This window comes from Vombatus ursinus, unplaced genomic scaffold (assembly GCF_900497805.2).
Source record: "Vombatus ursinus unplaced genomic scaffold, bare-nosed wombat genome assembly UNPS02014773.1, whole genome shotgun sequence".
NCBI lineage: Eukaryota > Metazoa > Chordata > Mammalia > Diprotodontia > Vombatidae > Vombatus > Vombatus ursinus.
In genome coordinates this window covers 4,091,876-4,119,592 of record NW_020954551.1, presented here as the reverse complement: position 1 = coordinate 4,119,592, position 27,717 = coordinate 4,091,876, and the positions used below count along the sequence as shown (strand labels likewise).

The following is a 27,717-nucleotide window of genomic DNA, read 5'->3' as shown; positions in this document are numbered from 1 at the left end:
TATGTTCAGTTATATTGACAGTGTTCTTAATACTGAGCCAAATCTGCTTTCCTGCTGTAAATCCCACCTGGTCATACTGTATATCTTTGTGATATATTACTATAATCTCCTAGGTAGTATATTATTTAAAATTTTTGCATTTATTATTTATCAGGGAAATCAGTCTATAATTTTCTTTATCTGTTCTTACTCTTCTGTTGTACAAGGATTTTGGTAGGACTCCTTTGCCTATTTTTCCATTTTTTAAACCTTTTTTTTTCCCAGCTGTATGTAAAAACATTTGTTTTTAAATTTTTTTTAGCTTCTAGTTCTCTCCTTTCCCCCTTCCCTGAGATGGTAAGCAGTTTGATTTGAGATAGATTATGCACATGCAGTCATACAAAACACTTTTCCATATTAGTCCTGTTGTGAAACAAAACTGAGACCCCAACCCCCAAAAAACACACATACACAAAATGAAAAATAGTATTACTTGATATGCAGTCGGACTCCAGTACTTTCTCTGGATGTGGATAGCATTTTTCATCATGAGTCCTTCAAAATTCTCTTGGATCATTGTATTACTGAGAATAGCTAAGCACATTCACAGTTGATCATCCTATAATATTGCTGTTACTGTGTACAGTGTTCTGGTTCTGCTCACTCCACTGTGCATCAGTTCATGTACGTCTTTTCTGAAAGCATCTTGCTCTTTATTTCTTATAGCACAATGGTATTCCATTACAGTCATATACTACAATTTGTTCATTTATTCCCCAATTAATGGACATCCTCTCAACTTTGCAATTCTTTGTCACCACAAAAAGAGATGATATAAATAGTTTTGTACAAAAAGGTCCCTTTTAAAATCTCTTTAAGATATAGGTCTAGTGGTGTATTGCTGGGTCAAAGGGGATGCACAGCTTTGTTGTACTTTGGGCATCACTGCCTATTTTTCCAAATATTGGAATTAGTTGTTCTATAAATGTTTGGTAGAATTCACTTGTGAATCCATCTGATTCTGGGAATTTTTTCTTAGGGAGCTCATTGATGGCTTGTTCAATTTCTTTTCTAAAATAGGATTATTTAAGTGTTCTATTTCTTCTTCTTTTAAACTGGGAAATTTATATTTTTGTAAATATTCATCCATTTCACTTAGATTGTTAGACTTATTGGCATATAATTGGGCAAAATAGCTCCAAAGAGTTGCTTCAATTTCATCTTCATTGGTGGTGAATCCACCCTTTTCATTTTTGATACTGGTAATTAGGTTTTCTTTCTTTTTTAAATAAATTAACCAATGGTTTATCTGTTTTGTTGTTTTTTCTTCCTCCCCCCCTAAAACCAGTTTCTAGTTTTATTATTAGTTCAGTGGTTTTCTACCTTTCAATTTTATTCATCTCTTATTTCATTTTCAGAATTTCCAATTTGGCTTTTAATTGGAGGTTTTTAATTTGTTCTTTTTCTAGGTTTTGTTTTGTTTTTTTAAACGGTAAGCCCAATTTATAGATGTAAGTATTTAGAGATATCAAATTTCCCCTAAGTACTGCTTTGGCTGCATCCCATAAATTTTGGTATGTTGTCTCATTGTTGTCATTTTCTTTAATGAAATTATTGGTTGTTGCTATGATTTGTTCTTTGACCCATTCATTCTTTAGGATTAGATTATTTAATTCCATATTAATTTTAATCTGTCTTTCCATGGCCCTTTATTAAATGTAATTTTTATTGCATTGTGATCTGAAAAGGATGCATTTAATATTTCTGCTTTTCTGCATTTTCTTGCGAGGTTTTTATGCCTTAATTCATGATCAATTTTTGTGATGCTGCCATGTACACCTGAAAAAAATGTATACTCCTTTCTATTCCCATCCATTTTCTCCAGAGGTCTATCATATCTAACATATCTAAAAATTCTGTTCATCTCTTTATCTTCTTTCTTGTTTATTTTTTGGTTAGCTTTATCTATGCTGAGAGGGGAAAGTTGAGGTCGCCCACTGATACGGTTTTATTGTCTATTTCCTTCTGTAACTCATTTAATTTTTCCTATAAGAATTTGGATGCTCTACCATTTGGTGCATACATTGTTTAGTATGAATATTATTTCATTGTCTGTGGTACCTTTTAGCATGTTGTAGTTTCCTTGTTTATCTCTTTTAATTAGATCTATTTTTGCTCCTGCTTTGTCTGAAATCATGTTTGCTACCCCTGCTTTGTTTACTTCAGCTGAATCATAATAGCTTCTTCTTCAGCCCGTCACCTTTACTATTGTGTGTGTGTCTCTCTGTTTCAAGTGTGTTTCTAGTAAACAACATATTGTCCGAGTGTGGTTTTAATCTGTTCTGCTCTCTGCTTTTGTTTTATGGGTGAATTCATCCCATTCCCATTCACAGTTATGATTACTGTCTATTTCCCTCTATCCCATTTCCCCCCGTTTATCCTTTTCTCTCTCTCTTTTTAGCCTGTCCCTCCTCAAAAAATTGTTTTTGCTTCTGACTACTGCCTCCCTGTAGCGACCATCCCTTCTTCCATCTGCACCTTCTCTTCTCCACTTTCTCTCTCAACTGAATGTGTATGTTATTCCCTCTTTGAGCCAATTCTGAGGACAATAAGGTTCGCCCCCACCCCCTGTCTTCCTCTCCACTGTGAAAGCTCTTCCTTTCATGCCTCTTTTATGCGAGGTAATTTTCCCCATTCTACCTCTCTTTTCCCCCTTTTCCCAGTGGGTCCCTCCTTCTCACCCCTTAATTTTATTTTTTTGAAATCATCTCGTAATAGGCAACTCACACCCGTGCCTTCTATGTAGTTGCCTTCTAACTGCCTTAATAATGAGAAAGTTCTTAGGAGTTACAACTATCATCTTCCCATATAGGAATATAAACAGTTTAACCTTATTGAATCCCTTATGATTTCTCTTTTATCTTTACCTCTTTATGCTTCTCATGAGTCTTCTATTTGGAAGTCAGGTTTTCTATTCAGCTCTGGTCTTTTCATCAGGAGTGCCTTAAAAGTCTCTAGTTCATTAAATGTCTATTTTTCCCTCTGAAGGTTTATACTTAGTTTTCCTGGATAGGTGATTCTTGCTTGTAATCCTAGCTACCTTGCCTTCCTGAATATCATATTCCAAGCCCTCTATCCTTTGAAGTGGAAGCTTGTCTTGTGCTGGAAAATTGTTTCACCCTGACCTTTTATTGATTCTGCCACTGCAGAATTTGATTTGAGGCATTATTTTAATGTTGTTTGGAGAGGAACTTGTGAGTTCAGATGAGTTCCTGCCTTCATTCCACCATCTTGGCTCTGCTTGATAATTAGGGTTTTAAATAATAGTTAGACATTAGCTTAACAACAGATAGTTAATATGGTTTATTGTTTGGGGTCACATCTGTTGCTATAATTGAAAAGATAATATGACATATAATTATTCCAACCCATTGATCTACAGAACTGTCTTAGGATCACTGAGGGAGGAAGTAACTAAAATAAGTCCTTTAGTACTCTCTGGTGGCATTTTCATGCCTGTGTCAGTGATGACTGGTCGTTTCATTTTCCTTGTATGTTCAAATCACAAAACTGAAGGTGGGCATTTTTGGTAACAAGGATGGTTCTCTTTTCTAATTGGAATAAATATACTCATGGACTGCTAATTATTAGATGTTTCTAGTATCACTCAGAGGTGGTAAATATGGGATACGCTGAGAGTATATAGAGTCCTATACAGAGAGTGTATGTCCAGTGAGCATGTCCTAGGACCCTTATTTTCCCTCTTGTTTTTAGCTATTCAGTTATTTCCTGTTGCTGATAGTTAATTTAAAAAAAAAAAAAAAACATTATTCTTTCTAAAGCAACCATGTTATTATAAAGATCCCAAATTTCAAACTGGCTTAAGGGCTTGTACGTGATAACTTGTCCACCACAAGTTTCTGCTCAAAATCGTTTTCACTTTGTTCCCCATATTTTAGGATAACCAGAGTCTATTCATCCATGATACACCAGGCCCTGCAGCTAGCCTCAGCACATCAGGGTTATGTGAATTAACAGTTTCATCAGAGCTACTGTTAGAAAAGATTCTGGGAAAGGCTGGAAGCAGGACATATAAAGGATATGTAAAAAGTTCCTGCATGGAAACAGCAGCATCTGAACCCCAAAACAGTGTTCAGAAGAGTGTGGGGCCTACTCCATGCCTGTCACCCACTCTGAGAAGGCCTGACTTGTCTAAGGAAACTCCAGGCACCATCACAAAAGCAAAGGACCTACCAGTTTGCCACCAAGTAACAGCATCAATAAACAAAACTTCCCTAAAAGAAATCCCGGTGGAAAGTGCAGGACTGTTCACTGACGCACCTGTAAGTGATTTCCCTTTGGTTTACCTGTGTTAGTGTTTCCTTCCCCACACTTTTCATAGGGTCTCTTGTCCATCATTAGTGGAATCAGCATCTGTATTCTTTTCTGTTCTTTTGCATTCTGAGGCAGGAACGGCAGCATTGTAACAGTTAAAAAATAAGGTAGAACGAGGCACAGAATTCCAAGCAGAATCAATTTATGAGTAAAGCCAAGATTTACCAGTAAATAGAATCTCTGATTTCCCCAGCTACGCTAAGACCCTGTGGTGGGGAATGGCTACCCTTTTTATAGTTTTAGGGGAGAACAGAACAAAGAACACGACTTCACAGGCAGAGAACAAGTTATGATTGGTTAGCAGTCAGGACCAAGGGGCTAGCAGAAACCCCCTCCTTCCCTTTTGTGACTAAGAAATGTCCATTGTTTGAGACCACCTGCGAGGTCAGAGATAGTGGACCAGACTTCTTTGGCTAGCAAACCAGACGTCCTTCAAAGATAACAGATTTCCTTGACACAAGAATAGAACATTAATTAACAAGAGAACTGTATTTCTAAACTTAAATCCTTATAGACCAGCTGAATTTCTGAACTAAGTTCAAAGACAAAGAGTCATGACTTAGGCAGTTATAGGACAAAATCAATTAACTGTAAATAGGATTGATTAAAAAAGACACAGAATCAATCTGATTGTTTCAACATAAAACGTGGATTTCATATCCCAAAATTAATATAAATTCTCGTGTTTTGTTAAGCAGGTTAATTTTATCATGTAAGATTCCCCACAATGGCATTACTCGTTGCTTTTGAGTAATAAATGCAGACCTTCTTGAAAGGTGAAAACCTGTAAAGTAAATGTGATAGGCTTTCAATAACCATCTGCATTTAAGCCATAAAAATATCATTAGTCAGGGTCTTTGGTAGTCTCTTTATAGCATTCCAGGAAAAGAAAGGGATCATGATTGAAGTTTTGCAGGAAGCCTGTGTCACAGCCAGAATCCCAAGGCTAGTTTGGCAGCTGTGTGCATGCCCATTAAATTGAGTTTTTTCTCATGTATACTGTTTTTTCTTCTATTCTGGAACTATACATAGTACAGTTCTCTCTCTTCCCCCCCCCCCCATTTTCTAAGAGGTAACATAATTTGGAGTCAGTAGGCATGGGAGTCCTGACTTTGAAATAAGCCTTATGACAACTAACATGTTACTTAACCTCTGTAGATCTCAGTTTTCTCATTTGTAAAATGGGAAGGGTAACATTCATCCTACCTCTCTGGCCTGGCTGTTATCATCCAGGTGCTTGACAAGGCACTGGAGAAAGATGTTGTCCAAGTTGGGGTGATTTTTTTAAATTAAGGTCTTATTATCTAAGAAGAAATAGATGACTGTTATTCCATATGCATTTTCTGTAAAACTTTCTCCCTCCCTTGTTGATAATCAAGGTGCCCTGGTTGGACCTGGTACCCCCCTGTTGTTCTATGAGAAAGAAGTCCCTGCCTCCAGGCTGTGTCTTACCCCAGAAGGTCTGACTTCAGTTCGACCCAGGAGTCTCCTCTCACCATGCTGCCTCTTGTTACAATAATCCCAAGAATAGATAACATTTCTTTAGCACCTACTATGTGCCAGGCACTATGCTAAGTACTTTTTACAAATAGGGTCTCATTTGATTCTCACAACAGCCCTTGGAGGTAGAGACTGTTATCATCTCCATTGGTCAGATGACGATACTGAGGCAGATAGAGGTAAAGTAAGTGCTAGCTCAGGGTTCTCCAACTAATACGTATCTGAGGCTGGATTTGAACTCAAGTCCTCTTGCCTACAAACCCCTGTGGTACCCCCTTGTCACCCCTTGGCTTCCACTTGACTGCAGCTCACCTCGAACTCATGCTTACAGGGAAAGAAAATTAAAACTAAGAGTGTACCGAAGCTTTGAGCTTCCCTCACATCTGTGGATTTTCTGTTGGGTGCCTTTTCGAATGGTGAGCCAGCCCAGGGCGGTGCAAAATGCTGTGTTTTCTGACATGGTGGAGCAGACCACGCTGAGGGCTGGGGCTCACTCCTGAGTTGGAGACCCCCTTCCCACTTCACAGGATAATGTGCACGTCCCAGCCCCCAGATAATCTGGGTATGGGCAGCAGCGGGAGGGAGGGTACAGAAGCAGCCTTGTGTCCAGAAACCTCCCAACAGGGAGGCCTGGGTTTGAATGCCACTTCCAGTGTTTAGTTACTAGCAGTGAGACCACAGGCAAGTTTCCTTGTCTCCACAATGCAGAGAATCCTGCCCGAATTCTTCCTGTTCTCTCTGTCCTCCTTAAGTTGCTACATCTGTGTGAATGGTTAGCAGTCGCCCCAAGGACACTGCTCCTTAAGGTTTCAAGCTGCGTCTGCACAGGTGGTGGAGAGTTTCCCTCACTGGGAGTTCTCAACCCCAGTGAAACCATAGGCCTGAACCAAAAAACACACTTGTGTCAGTCCCACATCATCTGGAGAGCCTGGATGCATGTCATAGAAGTCAAGAGGGACCTCAGCTGTCATGAGGGCCAATCCCCTCATCTTCAGATGAAAGACAGAAACCAAGTCCCCAGGAGAGTTCTTCACTGCCCAGGGACCCCATATAATACATAGCAGGACCATCATGTGAGCCCAGTGCCATCCCCTCCACACCCACACCTCGCATTCTTTTCTGCTGCCATAGCATTCTTGGATTATGGCTCCCAGTGTCAAACCCTAACTCATTCTGCCTTCTTCCCCTATCTCCCAGCAAAGTAATTGAAACGATTTTAAACCCTCTAACCACTCCTAGAGGATTCTCATTTTGTCATTAAGCTTTGCAAACTTCTTTTGTGTACAAGAATAAAATCTATGACTTCTTTGGGGTCTGGAGGTCCCTCTGATATAGATAGGATATGCTTTGTCATGTCCTTTGTTAGATGGAATCTAGTCCAGTCATCTGTAGGTAAGGATGGCTCGAGCTACCACTCAGGCAGAGAACCTGGAGCCTGGGGGCCCTGGAAGCCAGGAGGTGGCCAAGGGAGTTACGGGAGAAGCCCTAGCTTTGCCCTAAAGAAAGGTATTCAATAAAGGCAGCAGTAGACTCTGGATTGCTATCCTTATAAAAAGAGAATGGCAGCAGAGAATTATAGGGGAGTGTCTCTGTTCTTATTCAGAATCTATGATCAGGAGAAACTGAAGAGAGTGGCTTTATGACACAGGAAATTTCCTGTCAAAAGTTTTTATGGTGACATTGAGCAGAAGACTTGCTCCTCCCTACAGCCTGATAGAAAGCACAAGTCATCCAAAAGCAACTCTTAATGAAAGGGATATAATGACTGCTTAGTAAACTTCTTACTTGGAATATTTGATTCCTATCTTAACAGAGTGCATTATTATTAACTTCAAATAGTTTTAATTAAGAAAGAAGTAGAACCCTCTAGGTAATAATGCCACCATGCAGATAGCTGGTAATTAAACTTTTCCGCACATATAACTATATTCAAACAATTTTGAATGAATCATTCAAATGTTGGGAAATGCAAATGTCATTATGTGTATCTTGAAGACTTAAAGAAAAGATTTCTGAAATTGCATTTGTCATTTCAACAAGATTGAGCTTAATTTATGATTATAAGAGGATATTTAGATTAAAAAAAAAAAAAGCTACAAAGTACAACTCAGCCAGGTGGCTTACTTAGAGAAAAACAAATCTTTTTTGACCAAAAAAAAATTGTTTTATGAAACATTAGTTATATTTTACTCCATTTTTTACTTCTGTTTGTGGGAATCCCAAATGAATTATATTATGAGTTTAGTGATGTTGGCTTGTGTGCCCTATTTCTTGTTTAACCAACTCCTTTAAACCATGAATCATGAAAATGTAGGAGTAGATAGACCATTTACCTCCACCTGCTTATTAGACTCAGTATCAGTTCAGCAAATCTCTTTTTCTTAAAGTGTTTATGAATATACTTTGGGTTTTTCTAATTGCCTTAATTTTCAGTTGTATCCCTTCCACCTTGAAGCCCCTCCCAAGAGGACCATCTTCCCTTGTAATGGTAGATGCCAGGCAGAATAGTGAATTTTCATAGTTGTATCCAAAAACAATTCAGTGTTTCCCATATCCATAAAATATGTTACCCAAAAAAAGTATTTGAGAGGAAATAAAATGAGTTTGGGGTTTTTTTTTTTGTATTATATGTTTTTCTAAGGATAATTGTGGGAAAGGAATCAGGGTCTCTTAGGATTGTGGGTGTCTGAATTTTCTTCATCTTCTTGCACTGAAAGATCCCATAACTATCAAGTGACCACGTAGAGGAAAAGATGTTGGCAAAATTAGTGAAGAAGCTTCAAAGTTTATTAACTGAAATAAATGGAAAGGAAAAACTTGATTTTTAAGCAGTGTAAATAAATGACACATGTAAACACAGCTTCAGATTAGAAAAAGTACACTGTTTGCTTTTTAATGTAAGGACACTATGAGGTTTGTACTTGTGTTTTACATTTGAGCATTTGATTAGCCTTTCTTTGAGTGAATTGTTGTGGTCGGTCTGCAGGGTCTTGAACTACTCTTCCCTGTGTGGGCTCCAAGATCATCAGATTGTAATATCTGAGCAAAAAGAGATCTTAGAGTACTTCTAGTCCAATTGCAAAAAAAATTAAGTAACTTCTCCAGGGTCACCCAACTGGTAAGTGGAATGCCTGGGATTTGAACCCAGATCCCAGCACATAGTAAGCACTTAAAATGCTTATTTCTGCCTTTCCTTCCTCCCAGTCCTTTCCTTTCTCTCTCCCTTTCTTCTTTCCTGCCTACTTCCCTCCCTCTCTCCCTTCTTTCCTTCCTTCCTTCTTCTATACTGCATATCTCCTTTGCTCAGAGTGAGCCTATTTATGGTGCCTGTCTCTTACCTCTGGCCTACCAACCACCGCTTTTTTTCCAGTAGTGCTGGGTTGTTTTAAGATTGACCTCAGTTGCAGCAATTTCACTTGGTGACAAATGAAAAGCCTAAGAGGCAGTTTCTGGGTAATTAATAATCAATTTATTAATTAGGCTAAGAAATAACCAATAAATTGATGGTCAGTGATGTCTCTCCATAACCAGAGACAAAGACATGGACATCCCTGAATGCATGAATACCCTTAGAAAGGGGGATATCCCTCAGAGATAAATATCAACCTTGATTGGCAAACAGTTGATGAGGGGGTGGACTTTCAAATGATAAGTTGCACTAAAAGTCTTCAGCTCCTCCTGTTGAGAATGTGACTTGATCATGAGACTCAGCTGTGTCCAGCAATCTAGACAAAGGAATCCATGTCTACTCAGACCACTCTGGTTGGTTTTCTCCTTCATAAGCTGGATTACCTTAAAGTCTAATGGAGAGTTCCAAAGACAGGAGTTTATTTCCTAAGAGCCAGAATTCACCTGGATTAGATTCTGTTTATAAGGCTGCCTAGTTCAGTAGGGTCCCACCCAAGATCAAAGAGCACGTACCCAGAGGATTTGGGCAATCTCATCTATCAGCAGTGTCCTTCAGAGACTGGCTGATTTGCCTACTGGGTCTGGTCCCTAAATGAGGAAATAGAAAGAAAAGCCCTCAATCCTGATTTAATCATTGGTTATTAATGTAATAGAAAAATAATAATTTCTCTCAATTTGTTTGGATATCTTGGCTTTTGTCTTGGTGTATCCTGTCTTACTTTCTCATCTAGCTGATCCTACCTTACACAACACTGTGAAGTCACTTTTTGTAGATCATAAGCTTCTTGAGGACAGGGACTGTTTGGTTTTGTCCTTGCCTTGTGTTCCTACCACCTAGCTGCATGCCCTGCACACAGAAAACACTCAACTTCACCTTTAGGAGACCTCTACACAGGTGGCTGTGGGCTGTTCCCAAGTTTCCCACCAGACATCTTCTCCATCCCCCTAAACATCACTCCACTCAAGAATTTCTCTCTTTTTGGGGGATGGGGGCAGAGGGAGGACCCTGTGCAGTTAGATTACCACATACAGTTCAGTGCTGGCTAGAGCTCCATGTTCACTTGCAGAATATACTTTGCTATTTGAATTGGTATGGCTCAATAACATGTTCAGAAATCAGAAGTTCTCCAAGTGTGGTCTATGGGAACCCCAGGACCCTTTCAGAGGTCCATGATGTCAAAATTCTTTTTACAGTAACACTAAGAAGTTATTTATTTGCCTTTTTTGCTCTCATTCATTCATTGCTATTGGCTTCAGATTCCTCATTGCAACTCCTTTTAAGAAACTAGCATTTGTCAAGTTCAAGGCCACTTAATTTATTTAAAATATGTTTTTTTTTTTCATTTATAAAATTTATCAGAACATGTAATAGGTTTATTATTGGTATTTTAAATGAATTAACAAATAGTTTCCAATTTTATGTTTTGATTTGCAACACAGTAAATATTAATAGATATAATAATAGATATGACAAAAGCTCTTTGAGTTCCTCAGTAATTTTTAAGAGCATAAAGGGGCTGTGAGACCAAAAATTTTGAGAACCACTGTCATAAATTGTATTTATGATGTTTGGGGATATTTTCATGATTGGACCAAATTGTCTATATTAAATTAGACATTATTAGTACCACTTGCTAACGCTGTAACTGAGTTTAAAAGATTGACTCCTTTGCTTTAGCAGTCAATCAACACATTTATTAAGGGTATGTTATAGTCCAAGCTGTGGGCTGTGTATAGGTTTACAAGTGTAAAGAATGAAATGGTATCTGCTACCAAGGAGCTTACATTCAAATGGAAAGACAGCAAGTATATAGCACAAATATAAAGTTAATAGATACACATATGTACAAAGTAGTTAAATATAAAGGGAGTTTGAGGCTCAGGGGTAGGGGAGTAGAGATTAGCAATTCAAGGCACCAGGAAAGGCTTCGTCCAAAAGATGGTGCTAGAAGTAGACCATTGGTCAACTCAGCCCTTCCTGCCTTCTCGCCACCAAATTTCCAAGTGTATATACTTACCTATTTATATGTTCCATCCACTCAGTTGAATGTAAGCACCTTGAAAGCAAGGATTATTTTTTGTTGGATCTTTGTAGTGCCCTCTCTCTGCTAATTATTTCCAGTATAGGCTGTCTAGATCTTGTTTGTACATAGTTGTTTGCCTCTTGTCTCCCCCATCAGACTATGAGGTCCTTGAGGGCGGGGGCTATTTTTTGCCTTTCTTCGTGTCCCCAGTGCTTAACCAGTGCCTGGCCTGAAATAAGCTCTTAAATGCTTAAAGGATTGAACTGGATTAGATTTGGTTTGGTTCCCCTTCATCATCAGTGAAGATAATTGCTTTTTCTTAGAATTAGTCCACATGCTGAATGGGAAAAAACTCCCAGTATTCTGTCTGTTTGAGAATGATGCCCAGTTGACTGTGCCCAGTGGCTCAGCTCCCTCATTTGTATAGAGGTGCAAAACAAAAGACTAAGTTTTCTCAGTAGAAATTGTACAAAGACCAGATTATGTCTGAGGGCCTTTTTCATGCTGACAGTCAAGAATTCAAAAGGGAATTCAAGGGTGAAATGGCTATTATGTATTTAGAAACAGTGAAAGGACTTTGTGTGTATGTCTCAGGATGGTTGGGTTTGGAGCCCACTGTGTACTAGGTGCCCTGATGTCACATCCTGATCCTGTAAAGCCATAGACAACTGATGTAGTAGATATGACACAAGTAAGAAGAAGGCATGTGCATTCACAGATGTTCCCAAACACACATGCATGGGCCACCTCTACCACCCAACATACATACACACATACCTATACAATTTTCCAAGAAGGTAATAGAACCTTGAAGCAGTGAGGTGGTTCAGTGAATAGAGCGCCGGGCCTGGAGTCAGGAAGACTTGAGTTCAGATCCGGCCTCAGACGCTCACTGGCTGCATGATGCTGTCAAGTCACTTAACCCTGTCTGCCTTAATCTATTGAAGAAGGAAAGGGCAAACCATTCCAGTATCTTTGCCAAGAAAACTTCACATTAGGGTCATAAAGAGCCAGTCACAACTGACCAATAGAACCTTATCACTTGAAGCATGCACAGTATTGCTGTTGGCTAACTTACTAGCTCTGAGAAATTTATCTTCTCTTACGATGCTTTGATTTTTCTGATTTAGAGTGGAAGCAAATCATGTTTTGCTACTTGTACGTCTTAATATATTTGCTAAACGAGTAATATCTGCAAAGCACCTTGAAATCCATGACTAAGAAAGATGTTTTCTTTGTGTAAAGTTAGAAACTATTAACAAAATGCTATTTATCAAGTAACAGAGTAACTGATTCTAGAGTTTAAATAAATTATTCATTGAGCAAGTGTTTATTAAGAGGCAGCTTGGTGTAGTCGAAGGTGCTCTGGACTTCAAGTCAGAAAACCATAATTCAGATATCACCTCTGACACTAGTCATATGACCATGGGCAGATTATTCCTCTTGCTGTGCCCCAGTTTCTTCATCTGCAAAATGAGTATAATAATGTTGGCATGACCAACTTCCAGGTTATAGGTGGCAAATGTTTTGTAATCTTTAGGAGCTATAGAGATGTGAGCTATGAAGCATTGACTATGTGAGTCATTGTGCTCAGTGCCGTGGGTTTATGATGGAGAGAACAGGATCTTCCCCATTCTCGTGGAATATCCAGTCTAGCTCTTGAGTACTTAAGTGTATCTGTCATCTCCTCAATTAAATCATTCCTGCCATTGGTACAGATTTCAGCCCAGAAAGGGCCTTCTCGCCCTCTGTTTTCCCAGAGATCCTGTGCTGAGGAACCCCTGAATTTGCTTGAAATCTTCCTCTAGGTCAATATTTCTCTAAGTTTTGAGACCCATGACCCCCTTACACTCTAAAACTATTGAGGACTCCAAAGAGGTAGGTTATAGATATGGACGTTTGCTGTATTATAAATGTTAGAATCTTACTATTATTACAAAAATAGTTTTGACTTCATGGATCCCTTGAAAGGGTCTTGGGGACCCCCAAAGGTTCTGGAACTGCACTTTGAAACCTATTGCTTAAGGTCAAAGGTTCTTAACCTAGAGGCATTAAGCTTGGGTCCTTAACTTAGCCTTTAGGTCTGTGTGCTTATATAGGAGGGAAAAAGGTATGTCAGTATTTGCACTAATCCCTAAGTGAGTGTTAGCATTTTCTTTAATTAAAAATAATTTTTAAAAACACAGATTCTAAAAAGAATTCCCTTGATCTCAGTAGCCTGCCAGAGGGGCCCATGATAATGATATCAAAAGTCTGAGATCCCCTAGTCTAGGTCTTTTCACGTGGTATAAGCACCAGGGCACACTTGAGCTTCCCCTCCTCTTCCTTCCACCTGTTTCCTCAGTGCTATCCCTTATTCCTTTGTTCTTTATCCATCCATGAACTGCAAGGCTGGATTAGACAGCAACAATAAAGACAAAAACAGAGTAGTACCTGCCTTCCTTGAGCGTGGAGCATCAGGAATGCACTAAGGCTTGCTCTGCCTGCCCCATGTCCTGCCCTTGCCCTTGGGGTTACCTGAAACTTGGGATTTGTTTTCAAGATTTGTGGCAACGTGGAATGACCAGGAGGACGTTTGTGTTGAAAAGATGGGGTCTTATATCCAGCAGCGGCTTGAGATCCCTGAAAGTCCTGTACTGTTTCATTTCACAAAGTCAGTCCATGTTCAGTTGACTCTTCAAACCTGGGCCTCTTCATTGCTCAGTGCCTCTTCCTAGACACATGCACACACAAGCATACACACACACACACACACACACACACACACACACACAATATTATTCACAAATAGAAGCTTGTGGAAGATCTCTCCTTCCATAGGGACTGCCATTCTTCATTTACTCCTGGAGCAGGACATCTTACATGATGGTGGTAAACGCCATTGGCCAGCATGTTTCCCTATTCCATGCTCTGCTTCTAATTAAACCTGAGCTGTGGAAATACTCAGATTTCAGCAGTAAGGTACCAAAGAACTGAAGATTATCAAGCCACTCTTTCAATGTAACATTAAGATGAAAAGTTCAAACCAATGCTTTTGTAAGGAAATTAATTCTAAACCCTGATAACAAGCTGAATTTCAAAGTGAACTATCATAGCAAAATATGACTAGGTTGTTTCTCTTTAGGTCATAGATTGTGTGTTACTCAGTATGTCCAGGCCCTCTGATTTGTGAAACAATGATACTAGTAGCAGCTGCCTATGACTTAGTTAAGGCTTCATTGCCTGTAACTTAAAGAAGTTTACTCACTTGCGCGTGGTCACACAGCTAGTATGTGGCAGAAGCAGGATTCTAACCCAGTTTTTCCTGAATCCACATCCAGCACTCTATCCACAATGCTACACTGCATCTCTCTTCTACAAAAATACAGCCACTGTGATTCTGGGTCCTTCCCTCTGATGATTATGTGCAGTTTGGTTTTAGTTGCTGTTTTACTTTGAGCTCCTTGAGAGCAGAAAACTGTTTTTTGCCATTCTTGGTATCTCTATTTCTTAGCACAGTACCTGCCTGCAGTCATGTTTACTAAATGACTGACTGAATAAAATAGTAGATGTGATCTTAGAAAAGGCATTTCAAGACACTTAGGAGATCTTGCATTATTACTTGTAGAAATCTTCCTGGAATGTTATGACATTGTTGCTTGGAAAAGGTGAACAAGTGTGGATGGAGTAGAATTTTTCAAGGTTACGTATTTTAAAAATATGTCATGGAAACTACCAAAGACAGAATTGTGTATGAGTGTGCTTAAGGCTAGCTGAATGATACTGACCTAGCACATGTCCTTAGTTCTTTCAAATGTCCTGCGTCCTAACTGATGCTACAGGCTAGAACATTCTTTCTTAGCAAAACTCTTAGCCCAGCACTATGGTTTCATCTTCCATTGGTTCTGCAGTTTTTAATCACCCGTTTTACACACTTAGAACTCAGACTAAAAGGTGCAAGATATTTTCATTTGAATTGTGATTGCTTATTTGTTATTACCCTCCAATCTCTATGTGTAGCTACTGTTTTACTTTTTATTCTTATCATTAGTGGATTTTATTCTCCAATGAACCAATCAGTAAATTACTTTGTAGGAGTAAATTGCTTATCTGTGTGAATTAAGTGAACTTTTTCAGAGCCCCATTTGGTAAATGAAAAGTATTTTACTGAAAGTAGTTTAGTACCCTGACAAGACTTATTTCGTATTATTATTATGAACAAATTTGGGGGTTAAGCAAGTTTAGACAACATTAAGAAAAATAGTATGTAAGGCGTAAAATTATTTGAAAAGGCAAGGGAAATTTGAAAGATTTTAGGTAAATGGATATCTGTGGCTTTTTCTACCTATTATATTTGTGTTTAAAAAACATGACAGATCACCCTGTGCACACTTTAAAAAATTACTAGGGGGACCTTCTAGATCATGTAAGTAGAAAGATGGAGGACTCAACGTTTTCCCTGATTCCCACAACCTCTCAGACCTCTCCAAAAGAGAAATTGTGCACCAAAGATAAAGCAACTTAAGCTATTTCCATGGTCTAGGACACTCAGAATCCAAAAGAAGACTTAAAAAAAAAAAACCGGTAACCAAAGCCTACAAACTGATGCTCGCTGACCCTGAGCTCAAGCAGCACCCCTTCCCCACCTCCCACACTACCAGCAGCAAAGCTACAATAACAGACCCAAAGACGAGACACAGCCTTAGAACAGAACCCACCCCTATACCACGTTCCCACCTCCCTTTTCCCAGTATTGTGGAAACCCCAGCTTCAGGCACAGAAATTTGCCCTGGCTACGACAGGCAGCCAGCAAAGCCCTTCAAGAGCAAAGCCTACCAAGGGCCACAACCCCATGGCACAAAGCTCTGAACTGCCAGTACTGAGCCAAAGAATTAAGGAACAGAGGAGGGGGGCAGGTTACCAGGACAGGACACTGTGAATGTGGGGAGCTGTGCAGCACTCCACCATGCCTGAGGAAAGAGCACAGCGTCCGGCTAGGGCCAGTTCTGACCACCCAGAAATCAACTGGGGCAGACACCTAGGCTGATGAACTTTGAATTGCCCAGCATGGAAGTAGGCTTGAGACACTGAGATCCAGCCCCCAAGGAAACCATAGTTAGAGGGAAGAAAGAAAGTGAGCAAGAGGGGGAAATAAGGGGAGTTGAGTAACCGGGCAAAGAGACAGACTGAAATTACCAAAGGTTTAAGGAAGAAAATTCAAAGACTTTGAATATAAGCAGAGAAATAAACAGGGAAAATAGTATCAACAGAAGGAAATATGGCCTTCAGATCTAGTAAATGAGTTCAAGCATCTGTGAATAAATGCTGCAAAACAAAGGAAAATGATCCAGCTGCTGATAAGACAGAAGACACTGTGCAATGGGAGGAGAACGTGGAACCACAGCTTGCTGCTTCTGAGTGGTTCAAAAGAGAAATCAGAATCACAAGAGTAGAATTTATGTCTTGCACAGCAAAAACTATGGGCAGAACAGAAAAACTGAAATTTGCGATGGAAAGCCTTACCAAAGAAACAAAGGAGAAAACAATAGATTGGGATTACAACTACAGAGAAGTGAAGGACAGTCTAGAAGAAGAGAAGCAAAAAACAAAACAATAACATTAAAAGAAAATATGCAAACGGTGCAAGCAAAACATACCGATCTCTACAACAGGGTGCGTAGAGACAACCTGGAGACCTAAAAAAATACCGAAGAAAGTAACACCTTAAAAAGTAGCCTAACCCAAATGGCAAGAGAGGTCCAAAAAGCCAATGAAGAGAAGAATGCCCTATAAAGCAAAATTGGCCAAATGGAAAAGGAAGTCCAAAAGCTTACTGAAGAAAATACTTCCTTAAAAATTAGAATGGAACAATTGGAAGCTAGTGACTTTATGAGAAATCAAGGCATTGTAACACTAATCCAAAGGAATGAAAAAATAGAAGAGAATGTGAAACATCTCATTGGAAAAACAACTGACCTGGAAAATAGATCCAGGAGAGAGAACTTAAAAATTATTGGACTGTCTGAAAGCCATGATCAAAAAAAAGAGCCTAGACATCATCTTTCAAGAAATTATCAAGGAAAATTGTCCTGATATTTTAGAACCAGAGGGCAAAATAGAAATGGAAAGAATCCACCAATCACCTCCTGAAAGAGATCCTCAAAGGAAAACTCCTAGGAATGTTGTAGCCAAATTCCAGAATTCCCAGGTCAAGGAGAAGATATTGGAGGCAGCCAGAAGGAAACAATTCAAGTATTGTGGAAACACAGTCAGGATAACACAAGATTTAGCAGCTTCTACATTAAGGGACCATAGGGCTTGGAATATAATATTTCAGAGGTCAAAGGAGATAGGATTAAAACCATAGGACTACCTATGAAGGAAAGACATAGGAGGGAATGAAATAATGTGTTCCAAAGAGCAGTGGAGTTCCAGATGCTGCCCATGGTGACCTATCCTGAAAATCTGAATTAACTATACATGAAAAAAAGAAAAGGTGGACATTCATAATGAAGAGATATTTGAAATATTTTTCAAAAGAAACCTAAAACTGAAGAGATTATTTGTTTCTTAAATACCCCAAATAGCAGAAAGGCAAGAGTAAGTACAGCAGGGAAGGACAGCAATAGCAACAGTGACAGCAGAGACACCAGTAAGAGACATCTTTATGAATGTGCACAAGATGGCAGGCGAAGGCAGAAAAGTGGACACAGTGAAGAAGTAGATGGGGGCATTATGGCCAGAACCTGGTGACAGCCTGACTGCAAGTCAATCAGTGTTTTGTTTTGTTTTGTTTTGTTTTTCATGGGACTATATTATAACAGGAGAAAGTACATGAAAGGGGTGGGGAGAAGAGGAAAGAGAGGACTACGTGGTGAGATCAAATCAAAAGCTAGTAACAAGGAGATGTGACTCCTATGGCCTCAGGAAGAGAAGACTCTACCGGGGGGTTGGGGGGAGAGGATTGAAAAGGGGACGAAAGGAAGAAGGCCCTACTTTCTTGGTGGGAGGGTGTTCTACTGATGAATGCTTCAGTGGATGAAGACAGAAGGTCTGTGAAGGGTGAAGGGGCCTTACTCTGGTTGTGTCTTAGGGGATTTCATGATTGAAGTCTACTCATCTTGTATTGGGAAGGAGGTTAGTTAGAAACCATGGGAGCAGCTGGACCCAGGGAGGAGAAATTTGGAGGCAAATGGGAAAAGAAAGGTAACTGGTGATGTGGGAGGATACAGATCAATGGCAGGCTGCATAATCAGAGACTGAGAGTGAGGTAGCCTAGGCTGGTATCCCCTCTGACGTGTGCAATCATTGGCATTGTTCTGGGAGTGAGGCACAGTGGAAAAGGGGAATCCATGGGGTGAGTTCTACAAGACAGTATCAGAAACTGCCTAGCAAGGAGATCCTAGAATGGATACTTTGGAAGTTTTGGTTGGATGAGGAATACAGAGAAAAGAAGGTGATCAAGCAATTATAGGGGGATCGGAACCAGATAATGAGGGTCTAGAGCCAACAGAATGGTTAATGAAAAGAGTAAACAAAATCTTTTGGAAAGGGGTATAAAAAATGAAATTGAAAAAACTGTTGTTCAAGAGTAGTTGAAAGAGAAGAGGAAGGGGGAATCTGCATGTCTAAGTGAGAGAGAAAAGTGGGGAGAGAATTATTAAAACAGATAAAGGCATGAAAGAAAAAGGAAGTAAAGCAATAAACAAAAACCCAAAGGGAAAAGGGTAACAAAGGAGAGGAGATGAGGGGTGAGGGGAAGAGGACCAGTGGGAACAGAGCCACCTTAAAAAAAAAAAATTAAGGTAAAGTAACTGAAGGAACATAATCCTTGTTTACAGCAGAAGAGGAAAAATATATATGTGTGTATGTATATGTATATATGTATGTGTGTGTGTATATACGTATATGTATGTATGTATGTATCTTGGGAAAAGCCCAATATTAGAGATAGATGGAGGAAAATCTAAACCTCACTCTCATGTGAATGGATTAAACAATACAATTATTTGGAAAAGAGTGACAGATTGTATAAGAAAACAAAAATCTACAATCTGTTGCTTACAGGAAACACATTTGAAAACAAAAACATACACAAAATAAAACTGAGGGGATGGAAAAAGAATTTACTATTTATCAAATTAATCCAAAAAAGTAGAATTTGTGGTCATGCTACCTGACAAGCCAGAAACAAACATTCACAATTTTTTTTTAAAGATAGAAAAGGAAACTATTATACTGAAAGGAACTATCGGGAAAGAGACCTTAAAGGTCATCTAGTTCATCCCCTGTGTTTTAAAGACGAGGAAACTGAGTCCTGGGAGAAGTGACTTGCCCAAAGTCACAAATGTAGTTAATTGACAGAACAGAGATTTGAACTCATGTCCTCTGACTCCAAGCCCTGTTTTCTCACTGTGCCACATACCATGCAGCCTTCTGGGAAGGCTAACAGTTCTGATGTAGACATCGTGGACCAAAAGGAAAGTTATACCTCTGGGCTGCAAAGTGAGAGAAGAATGCATCTTAGTGAATTTCCTCTAGAAAAAGAAAATTTATCCCACTCCTAAAAAGTAAAGTTTCTCATATGTGTGTGTATGTAAATATATATATGTATGTATGTGTGTATATATATACATATACATATATACACATATGTACGTATTTATTGAGATACTAATAATAATGTTTTGTTATGAAAAATATATTAATCTATGTAGTGGAAAGATGTCAGAATTAAGCATCAGAAGATTTGGATTCTAATCTCATCTCTGTCACTAGAACCTGTGTAGCCGTGGGCAAGTCACATGACCTCTCTGAGCCTCATTAGTAGAGTAGTAGGGTAGGACAATTAGCCTCTTGGTCCTGAGGGACCTCCAAGTCTTTTCTGGAACATTATCCTTTAATTTTTTCACATCTTGGTGATTCAGGTAAGATGCAAACCAGACTTGTCTATCTTAGAGCATACCACTAGGAAACAGTACCCCTCACATTATAGAAGTTAAAGCATATTTTTGTCCAAGTGTGGGCAGTATTCTTTACGCTAAACGATTTCCAGCCATACAAGCAAAATTTTGTAGGCTCTTTAAAATTCAGTTTCATGTAAGCCGTATTTGTCTGTAATACTGTACAGTATGTACTACTAACATAGCAACAGAAAAATTGAGCACTCTGCCACCAAATGTTATTTGAACCGAGAAAAAGGCAAGAAATACACAATTAATTTAAATTAAAAGCCTGCATCAATTCCTTATGTTAAGAACTATTTACTTTATCTCTTGAAGATGATGGATTATAATAACGTCCTTGAAAATACTGTAGTACTATAGTATATAGCATATATATACTACAGCATAGTAGAGTCCAGTTAAGTGTAGTATTAAAGTATAGTATATGTAGTACAGTATAGTTAGTAGAATGTAGTAGAGTATACTGTATAGTATCAAAATATAATATAAAAGTATAGTATTATACTAAAGTATAGGTATAGTGAAGTATAGTGTAGTGTAGTATTAAAAAGTATAGTATAATGTAGTATAGTATGGTAAGATATAGTATAATAGTAAAGTATAGTATAATGTAGTTTTGCAAAGTGTAGCATAGTGTAGTAAAGTATAGTGTAGTTAGTACAGTATGGTGTGGCGTGGCTTGGCGTGGTGTGGTGTATGTCTTTGTTGCCACAGATCTTTCTGGAGTCCAGATCTCAGAAAGTCATGTCATTGTCTCTTGCTGCCGGGACTGTCCACAAGAGCAGCTTGGACTTGCTAGGTGTCCAGCAGGCCTCGGAAGGCTCACAGCTTGCCCATCACCAGGCAGGCCTCCTTATATCCCCTGATCTTTCACCTCAAGATCTCACTTTCGTTGTAGAATGACCCACTTGTAGCCTATATCTGTACTGTTGGTATGACGTGACGCGACGTGACGTGACGTAACAGCCCCCTGCCACCATTGCATACTGTTGTATTAATGCCAAATGCTTTCTGAATGCTGCTCGGCATCATTCGCACTCCATCTTAGCCTAATATGATTTGATTGTTCTTGCTCCAGCCTTTTTTTTTCCAAGTACAACTGTACTTTTTCACACATTCCTCATTCATACTGCCCCTTTCACAATTTTTATGTTTCTGTTTGTGTGAAACTTGTGAGATGGGCTTATATTCTCCACAGAAAAAGAAAAATGGTGTTCAGTAAGTTTTTTGTTTGAAGAAATGATGGTAATTTATTTTTATTGAATGCTTTAAGACTTACAAAGCACTTTGTGTACACTATTTCATGTGATTTGAGCCATTTGTTTGTTGGTGATTAATTTAATTTGAAACTAAGCCACATTGTATTTTCTGTTTTCTCAATTTCTCTTTCTCTCTCTCCTCCCTTTCCCTCTGTCCTCCCTTCCCTTTCTCTCTCTCTCTCTCTCTCTCTCTCTCTTTTTTTTTTTTTTGGTAAGGAATATGACTGGACAAACTACCAGCCAAGCCAGATGAGTGAATCTGAGCTGCAGATGCTGGCCAGCATGAGAAGGCAACAGATTGAAGAACTGGAAGATGTCGGGGCCTCTCATGGTCTGAGTGCATCTCAGGTTGACAATTGTAACGTCAGCATCAGTAGCAGCAGTGACGATACCACCACGTGGAACTCCTGCCTGCCACCAGTGAGTCAAAATGTTCTTTCTCCATCATTGTTTTTCAGTGCCATAACTCAGAAAGTCAGAGCCAAAAGAGGGTGTTTACCAGCTGAGTCCATGTTTTTTCACTGTCTTATTCACAATCATTTATTAATTGTTCAGAGGTATAGGATATACTCAGTTCAGTGAGTTTTTATTAAGTGCCGACTGGAGACAAAATACAAGAAGGAACAATTCCTGCCCTCTGAGTGCTTACTTGCAAGGAAACAGTTGGTCCACAATTAAGTAAATACAAGATGTATGCAAGGGAATTCAGTGGTGGGAAGAGATTTCTTCTACTTGGGAGGCATCAAGAAAGGTCACCTATAGGAAGTGTCATTTGAGCTGAGCTTTGAAGGGACATGGCCAGATTCTAAGAGGCAGAGGTGAGGAGGGAGAGCAGGTAGGAGAAAAACCAAAGCATAGTAAATGGAGAGCAGGAGGTAGGCCAGGCTGGTGGCTGTACCAAAGGGTATGTGAGAGGAAATAACGTGAATCAGCCTGGAAATGTAAGCTGACTTCCCATGTGTAATCAGTATCATATTGCTCACTTTCTCAAGGAGGAGGGTAGGACAGGAGGGTGAGAATTTGGAGCTCAAAACTAATTTAAAAAATGATAATAATTAAATTAATTTTATTAATTAATAGGTTAATAATAAACTAGCTTAAATTAATTAAAATTAAAAATAATAAATAATAAAACCTGTTTTACATGTAATTGGGAAATATTTAAAGATAAGCTGGAGACAGTTGTGGAGAGCTTTAATATTGTACATAGTTTTAAAACGTGCCCTCAAGGAACTGATAGTCTGGTTGGAGAGACAGTCAGTAGACACATCGTTATGGTGTAGAGGTGCTATGAACCCCAAAATGCAAGGACAAAGGGCACAGATCTGCCTCAAAAGAATTTGACTAATCAAGCCTTCTTTCAGTCAGAGACAAGGTTTATCATGTTGGCAATAGAAGCGGGTGGGATTTTAAGGATCAGGGCACTTGGTAGCGACAAGGCTGACTTTTTTTATAGGGAAAAGGTTTGTGGGGAGATTTGGATGGGATCAAGGAGAGGCTAATAACCTGGGGTGACCTGGAGGTAACGGACAATGAAAGACTGGGCTGGGTCAAAAGTAGTAGAGAGTTGAAGATCGGGGCTGTGTCAGAGCCTCCATGAAGGATTATTGAGTATCTCGGTGGGGCTGTGTGGGAATGTTCAGGAGCTGGGTCACGTTTTTTGGGGTCCAGGTCCCGTACCCTGTCATTATGATGTATTAAATAATCATTCAGAAAATAGCTCTCAGTTCCCTCCAGCAGCCCGAGAGCTGACCCAGGCCAGCATGGGATTGATTGCCAAATGCCTCGAGCAGGCCGGGAGGGCTCTTGGCTTTCAGGGGAGGGAGGCAGGGCTGGAATAGGCGGAGGAGATCTCAAAAGTGGAAGGATGGGAGGATTGGAGGTGAAGTGAAGTGACTCCTTCATTGGGTTTTCTGGCTTTCCCCATGGTGGCGTTCCCTTCTGTTAGTTATGCTGTCATTAGAGGAGAGAGATTCGGACTCTTGCTGCCTCAGACAGACCTATATTCCACTGAATAGTCATGCGCTGCATGGAACCAGGATGTGGAGATTGGGGCTGGAGCAGCGAGTAACAAAGGCAACTCCTGAGAGTTGCAAATATAATTTGCAACAGAATTGAAGTTTTGCCTTATAAAAGCATTGCACAAAAGCAATTTAAGCCTCTAGAAAGGAAACTGTGGACTCTGATAAATTCTCTTTGTGGAGCCGCTCAGAGAGTGACAAAATAAAGGAGGAGCTAAAGTCAGGATTATTTATGCCCTGAAAGAGCCAGACTGCTTGTTGCCTTGGATACTGTGTTCTCCGCATCCCAGCTCTGTTCTCTGGCGGGCGGGGAACTGAGGGAGGGTGGACCGCATGAGTGCCTTCCTCTCCCTGGTGCTGCTGCTGTTGTTTCTAATCACATATATGTCTTTTGGATAGAATGAGACGATTGGAAATAGTCCATTGTTACACAAAGAAAAAAATTTAAGGCCTTACCTTTGATCTCAGAAGGTACATTTGTCATTGCATCAGATTCAGAGTCTTCGGAAATCAGGTCTCTGTGGTCTAGAATGCAAAAAGGCAGTAGCAAACTCTGCACCTTGTTCTTTGTGTAAGGCCTAAATACAGCGATCTATAGATATGGTCCAAATTTCACTAAGAGAGCCACAGTGGAGGAGCATTGGAAGGGGAGTCATCTAAGAGCTCATCACTAGCTTCAGGGCAGTGACATGGTATGGGGTAATGAGATAGTGTCTATAATTGCTTTGAGCTATGAAGGAAAGTAACACAGTAATTATGTTTGTAATATTAAGTCCTCTAGAGAAAAGGAAGAATAGTCATCACAGGAATTCTTGTCATCTAGTTATGGGCACTTCTGGGTGGTTTGTTTTTTTCCCCTTTGTCTGGCCCTGTGACTTCATTGGTATACAGACCTCTCAGTGTAGAAGTTCCGTCTGCTGAGGCAGCGGGGCTACTCCTCTACAACTTCTGATATTCAGGAGTTGCCTGAGCCCCTGAGTGGTCCAGTGACTTGCCCAGCATCCTACAGGCAATATAGGTCAGAGGCAGGACTGAATCCAGGTCTTCCTGACTCCTGGAGCTGCCCTCTGTCCATACTCTTCCACACTGTGCTATTCAAAAGTAACACTTCAACCATATTTAAAAATCAGTCCATGAACACTTATCAGGCGCTCCAAGAGTGTGCATTTGTGTTGTCGTCGTTGTTGTTTTTCCCCCCACGCTGCTCAAATTCCAAACAGCTTCAATATACTCCCAGAATAAAGATCTAACTCTTGAGATGGTCCGGTGATCAGCAGAGAAGCAGTGACTTGGGCAGGTCAAGCTTGGTTTATCGTATTTTCCGTAATGACTTCACACATTCTAGTCTGAAAACGGACAAGCCCACACAAAATAAAACGCTGCCTCTCTTGCAGAGTCCACAGCCTCCGCAGGACTTGGGCTTCCCAGCTTCCCAAGCGATGCAATTAGATGTTTACGAAACAGCTGCTCTGTGCGAGGCACAGGACGAGCCCTTGTTGGTTCAAAGATTGAAGTGATACGGTCCTCCGTTCATGAGCTCTGAGGACAGGACCTGCATACGGAAGTCCCAGAAAGGTGCTGTGAACAACTTGAATAGGGAGAGGTGGAGAAGATGTCACCTAAGTTGGGCCTTGAATAAGGGACTTTGGCGGAAACTGGAAAGAGTGAGTCCTTTCCAAAGATAGAAGATGACTCATAACAAAGAAAGTCCCAAAAGGAGACGGAGAAATGCCCTGTTTTCATTATTAGCAGTATAATTCAGAGTAATATGTATAAATTAAAGTGTGTTTAGATACACTTGTAAAGTTCTCAATTAATATAATTAATGTAGTCATTATTCTTGTTGCAAATTGTCTTTTGTGGGCATCTCTAAGTACATCAAGCCCCCTGGGAAACCCGTTAGACTTTGATAGACAAATTTTTCAGCATTTCAACTTGTAAGGAAATTCAATTAAAATAATGCTTTGCAACTTCTGTGAAAATCAGGTTTCAAGTAATCAGTTTTGTTCAGTTTCTGTTTAGTGGCACTCATGACAGCCTGGGGAAAGGAGTAGTAAGAGACTTCTAATGGATTTTTAAATGAATTTAGAATTTTGAGCAATTTTGATTGACATCAGTAGAAAAATCAAACCCTGTTAACTCAGAGTTTTTTTAAAGAGCAATTAAAGGACAAGATTTCTTATAATAATCATTCTAATGTGATGGCAGGTAGAATATCAGGAAGAAGTATAACTGAGCTTCCTTCCCCCCAACCCAAACTCACAATATCTCAAAAAAGATTTAGGAAATGTACTGGACTGAGTCCTTATTGGGACATCCAAGAAAAAAATGACAGTCATTTGTTGAGGCCAAATCCACACTGGGAGACAGGCAGAGAAATCTGTGTACCCTGGAGATCGCGGGGTCTAGCCAGGCACACCCGTATGGGGCATTCCAGCACAGGGGGAGCAGTGCATCAAGGACAAAAGAGGCTACAAATCCATCTAAGAGGAGCCCAGCCTTACACAGGCCTGCAGCTGCTTTGCGCACTACCTAGTCCTGGATCACAGCTCTAAGGCTGACTGAGGAGCCATGAGTGGCAGTCCAGGGTGAGCAGAGATCACAAGCCCTGGGCTTTAAACCGAGCGAGGAGCAAGTTCAGAAGCCTCGTGGTTCTGACCCCAGGAGCGGAGCATGATTTCCTATTCAGTCTCCAGTCCAGTCTGAAGCCTGCAATAGAATGACAAGGATAGGAATCCCAAACCATAGGGAACCTGTAGATCTGTCATTCTGAACCCCTGCTGATGTGTTAGAGCAACTCCTCTGCAATCCGTAACCTTTGAAAGTTGCCTATGCCACCGAGAGTCTCAGTGACTTACCCAGGGTCACACACACACACACTGTGTTGGAAGCAGGACTTGAATCCAAGTGTCAAGGAAAAATAGCTGCCTCATAGTGACTGAGTCCAGCAACAGTCCACTGGAACTCCAACCAGGAGAACCCCAGAGGCATGTTGCTCAGACCCGAGCCCAGGTCAGGAACTTACAGAGCTCAGATGGGGATGAAGGTATGGGGAATGGGGAGAAGATAGAAGAGAAGGCTATACAGTGATCAGACTTTGCCCTTGATCATACCATTTTTTTTAAGGCAGTTGGGGTTAAGTGAGTTGCCCAGGATCACACAGCTAGCAAGTATCAAGCGTTTGGTCTGAGACTGGATTTGAACACATGTCCTCCTGACTTCAGGGCCGGTGGTCTATCCACTGCGCCACCTAGCTGCCCCTAGATTGTACCATTTTGAGAGCACTGAAAATTTGCAGGTCCCCAGACTGAGCTGTCTCTGAGATCCTGGATTTACAAGTACTCCAATAAAGTAGCAGTAAGACCCTCCCAAAAATTCCCTCTTAAGTGCACAGAGCCTGGACCTGGCATAAAATCTGAAGCCATAAAGTAGACTAGAAGAATGGGCAAACAACAAAAAAAAAGAATCCCGTATTAAAATATTTATGGCAACAGGGACCCTCAAGGTACCAACCAGAAGAGTGATTCTAAGACATCTATAAGCAAAGCCTCAAAGAAAAACACAGCTTGGGCACAAATTCAAATTGAATTCTTGTAAAAGAGAAGTAAGAGTTTAAAATGTTTTATATAAATGAAATTAGAGCATGGGAAAAAAAATGGAAAAGAAATGAGACATATGAGAAAGAAGGGAATTAAGAGCTTGGTTCAAGAGGCACAAATCCAGGGGTGGAGCCAAGATGGTGGAGTGGAAGTAGTGACTTGCTTGAGCTCTCCCCCAAACCCCTCCAAATACCTATAAAAAATGGCTCTAAACAAATTCTAGAGCAGCAGAACCCACAAAAAGACAGAGCGAAACAAATGTCCAGGCCAAGACAACCTGGATGGTTGATTGGAAAGGTCTATTGTGCCAGGCTGGGAGAGAGGTGCAGTTCAGTGTGGGCCACACAGGCAAAAACCAGGCCTCAGCGAACCTGGAGCAGTCCTCAGGAGATTAAATCAAGGGTCGCTGTGGTGGTTTCCAGACTTCTCATACAAATGCCAAAGATAATGTAGAAGGTCAGTAGGAAAAGTCTGTCTGACCGAGGTGATAGAGGAGCTCAGTCCGACCCCAATCCTGGTGCAACCTCAGGGTGACGACTGCTTCCAGAGCTCTTGGCCCACAGACAGAGGTGGGAATCAAGTGACTG

At 40.2% G+C, this 27,717-nt stretch overlaps 1 protein-coding gene across 3 annotated transcripts in view; it reads left to right on the top strand.

Annotated features, from left to right (window-relative positions):
• The window catches only part of CUNH3orf67 (chromosome unknown C3orf67 homolog), a 215,966-nt gene that overhangs the window by 120,302 nt on the left and 67,947 nt on the right, over positions 1 to 27,717 (top strand). For 2 of the 3 annotated variants that reach the window (XM_027863912.1, XM_027863911.1), the window contains 2 exons: positions 3,939 to 4,322; positions 21,727 to 21,930. In XM_027863912.1, the coding sequence (XP_027719713.1) occupies positions 3,939 to 4,322; positions 21,727 to 21,930 (588 nt within the window). The remainder of the gene's footprint in view (positions 1 to 3,938; positions 4,323 to 21,726; positions 21,931 to 27,717) is intronic. The other variant, XM_027863913.1, reaches the window with a different exon arrangement.